The sequence below is a fragment of the Sinocyclocheilus anshuiensis genome, unplaced genomic scaffold (genome assembly GCF_001515605.1).
Source record: "Sinocyclocheilus anshuiensis isolate Anshui unplaced genomic scaffold, SAMN03320099.WGS_v1.1 scaffold502, whole genome shotgun sequence".
In the NCBI taxonomy this organism is placed as follows: domain Eukaryota; kingdom Metazoa; phylum Chordata; class Actinopteri; order Cypriniformes; family Cyprinidae; genus Sinocyclocheilus; species Sinocyclocheilus anshuiensis.
Genome location: NW_015544194.1, coordinates 558535 through 563689, shown reverse-complemented (window position 1 = coordinate 563689; position 5155 = coordinate 558535). Strand labels below are relative to the sequence as shown.

The 5155-nt window shown below is 36.4% G+C and overlaps 1 protein-coding gene across 3 annotated transcripts in view; it reads left to right on the top strand.

Annotated features, from left to right (window-relative positions):
* cpt1aa (carnitine palmitoyltransferase 1Aa (liver)) overlaps nucleotides 1–5155 on the top strand; it is a 24124-nt gene that overhangs the window by 11359 nt on the left and 7610 nt on the right. For all 3 annotated transcript variants that reach the window (XM_016497085.1, XM_016497086.1, XM_016497087.1), the window contains 3 exons: nucleotides 3866–4061; nucleotides 4276–4446; nucleotides 4595–4700. In XM_016497085.1, the coding sequence (XP_016352571.1) occupies nucleotides 3866–4061; nucleotides 4276–4446; nucleotides 4595–4700 (473 nt within the window). The remainder of the gene's footprint in view (nucleotides 1–3865; nucleotides 4062–4275; nucleotides 4447–4594; nucleotides 4701–5155) is intronic.

Sequence of the window (5155 nt, the reverse complement as noted above, 5' to 3'; positions counted from 1 at the left end):
TGTTTATATTGCTGTGTGTAGAACGTTAGCTGCATTTTTAATATTTAATTTTAAAGAAATGTAATTTCGTCCCCCGCACTTTATTCGGCAGGTGTGTTCACATAGAGGTTTCTAGATTTAAATTCAAAGAGACAATATTGATAGTCTATGCATGACCTGACGTTTTATTCGTATCCAATCATTTAGTAGCCTATAGAAACTATAAATTTCCTGCCTTATTCTGTGATAAAAATGGGGAAAATGTACTGGTAGTAGCCTTTATAAACCGATCATAAAATTGTCATTAGGAAAATATTGAACAAAAATATTATAGCCCCTTGCTGCAGTTAACCTTACTTCCACAAGCTACAAACAGCAATATAAACAACAGCTGTGCATGCTCTCTTCATGCAGTTATTGTATAATAATAATAATTTAGTAATATAAGTATACAAGCACACCGCTCCGCTGAGAACTGCACTTACCGGCAGACGCGGACGTTATGAAGGCATCCTGGTAGTGCTCTACATTAAAGGTGTCTGAAGACTCTGAAGGTGCAATATAAACAACAGCTGTGCATGCTCTTTTCCCGCAGTTCTTGTATAATAATAATAATTTAATAATATAAGTATACAAGCACACTGCTCCGCTGAGAACTCCACTTACCGGCAGCCGCGGACGTTATGAAGGCATCCTGGTAGTGCGCTACATTAAAGGTGTCTGAACATGAGATCGTCAGGTTAAAGGTCATCATCATGTGGATAATTTTATTTACGACTAAATTATTCATTCATTTTACTAATAGTTAGATTGGGCAGGCCTTCACAAAATGGTGTTTAATTAAAAAAAATTGTAAAAAAAATTGCCTTGACAAAAGGGCACTTTGGGCATCAAGGGGAAAAGGGGCAGGTGCTCAAGCACCCATCGCACCCCCCTCTGCACGTGCCTGTGTTTATTTCATGTTCGTTTATGTTAGCTACACTGCATTTATTGTACTGAGATGCAGGTCTTGATCTAATACACACCCCCATTCCTGCACTGTGGCTTTGGAATAGAAGACCATTCTTAGAGCTGATGTGTGTAATTTTTTATTTTAAATTACTTTCTCCTGTTCCAGTTTACTGAGCAGAGAGAGACAGTTCAGTAGTTATTAGGGGTGTAACGGTTCTCGGTAAAAAATCTAACCGTATTGTTCTCCACCCACGGTTCGGCATGCACTTGCACCGCAGTTCAATTCAAGTTTATTTGTATAGCGCTTTTCACGATACAAATCGTTGCAAAGCAGCTTTACAGAAAATTTCAGTTTCTATTTTAAAGTTTCTACATTATATTTAGTAGTAGCTTATCTGTGGTGAATTATGTCAAGTTGATGTCCATATGGCAGAAATGTACAGTAAAATTCATGCAGTTAATATCATGTAATCAAACAGACGGTGAACACTATTAACTGCAATGATGACTATCTCAAGTTGCTGTCCATTATAGCAAAATTTGGTAGTTTTGTAAGTTGTCTGAGGGTTGCATCATCTGAGGTCCTCTGGGGGGTTGGCATCATCTCTTCTCAGGTGTTCGGTCATCTCAGGTCTTTGTAAGGGCTGGATCCAGACTGAGGCTTCTGTAATTCCTAGTCGCCAATCCCGTGGCAGAAACAGAGAAGCAAATAGAGACATAATTAGCGTAGCTGCTGTTCCAACCAAGCAAAAGTGATGTGTTCAACCCAAGCAAAATAATGAAAATGTGCATTTGATCAGATATAACTGCAGTACAAGATTATGAGATGCATTAGTTGAATGCTTGGTAAAAGAGATGTGTCTTTAATCTAGATTTAAACAGAGAGAGTCTGAATCCCGAACGTTATCAGGAAGGCTATTCCAGAGTTTGGGGGCCAAATGTGAAAAAGCTCTACCTCCTTTAGTGGACTTTGCTATCCTAGGAACTATCAAGGAACCGCACTAGGACCGCAGTTCAACTTAAATCTGACAACGCATCTGTAATATGGTTTGTTATAAATAACAACACGTAAAACAGACAGAGTTCAGCTAATATATGTTTCGATGTATACACATTCTTGCTTCCCAATACATTACAACAACAGCGATGAACAAAAAAAAGTGGACAAACCAATCTCTGTTCAATGCGAGTGCTGTATGCTGGAATATGGCCAGTCATTTATGCCATCATTACCCAGGTGTTGATTAGTGCGTGTGCGCAGGTGAGAACTGAACAGCACATGTTGCTATCTGTGTTTATACTAAACTCATTTAATCCTTGCCAGTTTAAACATTCAAGAGCCACAAGACATGAATGAGAACTCACGCGCAGTGAGAAGATTTGTGTGTGCGCACTCATCTGAAGTGCGCAAACCCGCATCTCAGAACGAGCGCAAATTACAAATTACACAAATTACAATTACATTTTCTTTCAAGTCTTGTGCATAATTAGACAAATTCACACAAAAATGATTTCAAAATGCCCGTCTTAGTGAGTATCTTAATGTTATTTTACATTTGATTGCTTTATTCAATTTCTGTGCCTAAAAACTAATGTTAATGTTACCTACCTAAAAAACCTGAAAAGCACTGTTTATTTTATTTGTATCTTTGCTCTATTGTATTTATTTGTGCTGTTGCTTGTAGTTAGATTATTTGTTTTTATGTACTTTATTTTTATTTGACAATATAGTTTTTTTTCCCCATAAACATAGCACATACCGAACCGTACCAAAAACCGTGATACAAACCTAACCGTGAGTAGTTTGAACTGTTACACTCCTAGTAGTTATAGAGTATAAGTCATTTGTAGGTTGATTTCCCAGGGTGGAAAAAGTGTAAACAGTGGGACTATCTGTTTAGCTGACAGTGGAAGACGTGTTTTGGAAACTCATTTTCAAATTTTGAATCTAATGATGCAGAAATTACACACTTCAGCTTTAGCTTTCACCTTAGTTCCTCCCTTGATCATTTGTACCCCATTTGTTTTATTTTGTACATGTATAAATGTTTTATATACTGTTCAGACTTTTGGGGTCAGAAAGATTAATGTTTAATTAATGTTTTTGAAAGAACTCTCTTATGCTCACTCAGGCAGCATATATTTGAGTAAAAATATAGTAAAACAGTAATATTGTGTTCTATGTTAATATACAGTAGTCAACATTTGAAGTGGATCAAAAAAGTTCATCAAAGTTGTCCTAAGACAAGAACTCATTTTGGTTTTAGGTTTTAGGACAACTTTGATAAAAGGTTTTGATCCACTTCAAATGTTGACTAGTGTATTTCAAAATCTCATTTATTCCTGTGATGACAAAGCTGAATTTTTACCAGCCATTACAATAGTCATGCCACATGATTCTTCAGAAATCATTTAAATATGCTGATTTGCTCAAGAAACGTTATTACCAATTATTACCTTATTATTACCAATGTTGAAAACAGTTGTGCTGTCTAATATTTTTGTGGAAACTGTGATACTTACCGTTTTTCAGGATTTTATGATAATTAGAAAGTTCAGAAGAACAACATTTATTTGAAATATAAATATTTTGTATAATTATAAATGTCTTTACTGTCACGTTCAAACTAATTTTCAGTTTAATGCATTTAATGACCCCGAACGTTTGAAAGGTATTGTGTGTGTATATAAATTTTCTTTTTAATTTATTTTCATTAGAATGTTATGAATGTTTCACTCACTGCCTACCTGCAAAACATTTAATACCTTAATGTAAAAATGTAGCATTCTATATAGTTGCTTGCATGTGACTTGTGATCTTTCTTTCTTTCTTTCTTTCTTTCTTTCTTTCTTTCTTTCTTTCTTTCTTTCTTTCTTTCTTTCTTTCTTTCTTTCTTTCTTTCTTTCTTTCTTTCTTTCCTCCATCTGACTGTAGACACAGTTCAGCACATGTCTGACAGCAGGCATATTGTGGTGCATCACCGAGGCCGTTACTTTAAAGTATGGATGTTTTATGATGGGCGGTTACTGTTGCCACGGGAGATAGAGCAGCAGATGGAGAGGATTCTGGCTGACACCTCAGAGCCGCAGCCTGGAGAGGAAACCCTCGCCGCCCTCACTGCAGGGGACAGGTATTCACAACACACCCAACAGCAGGAGTAGCTACCGTTTTCCTGTCATTAATTTGTGTGATCTCTTGTAACCACTGTAAAGTTTCAGTGGGATGTCAGTCTGTAATTAGGTTCTTTTTTATTTCTCCTTTACTATTATTTGTCACCAATTTTTACTGGATAGTCAAAACTATTTTAGACGGAGTAAAAGCTTGTCTGTATCTGTTTTTCTCAGAGTGCCTTGGGCGTGTGCCCGTAATGCCTACCTCAGACACGGCAAGAACAAGAAGTCTCTGGATACTGTGGAGAAAGCCGCTTTCTTTGTTACACTGGATGACACAGAGCAGCGTCCAGAGTCCCTGGACCATTACGCTAAATCGCTGCTCCATGGGAAGTGTTATGACAGGTAAGGAAGAAACCATAGCATGGGTTAAGAGAGACCACCTCCTTCCATGCCCCTTTGAAAGGATTTTTGTGAGTCTCTAGGTACCAGTACTGTACCTCAGAGTAGCTTTTATACAACATGTACATTTTTAATGGTCATTTTCCATTAGGTGGTTTGATAAGTCCATAAACTTAATTGTCTTCAAGAATGGAACCATGGGCCTTAATGCAGAACATAGCTGGGCCGATGCTCCTATTGTAGGCCACCTCTGGGAGGTACACATGCACACATACACTACCATTCAGAAGTTTGGGGTCAGTAAGATATTTTTCTTTTTTAAAAAAGAACTTTATTATATACATTTATGAAGCAATTGATTATATTGATTACATTAAATAAATGTTCTTTTAAACTTTCCATTCATCAAACTGTCCTGAAAAAAACTGTTTTCATTTAATTTATAATAAGTAAAGAAAGTTACAAATCACCATATTAGAATAATTTCTGAAGGATCATGTGACACTGAGGACTGGAGTAATGGCTGATAAAAAATGCAGCTTTGCCAATACATTAATAAATTAAATTTAAAAATGTATAAAATAGAAAACATTTAGTTTAAATTCTACTAATATTTCAAAATATGACTTTTTTATGTAATTTTGATTAGATAAAAGCAGGTGAGCATAAGAGACCCATCCCCCCCCCCCCCCCAAAAAAAACTTACCACACC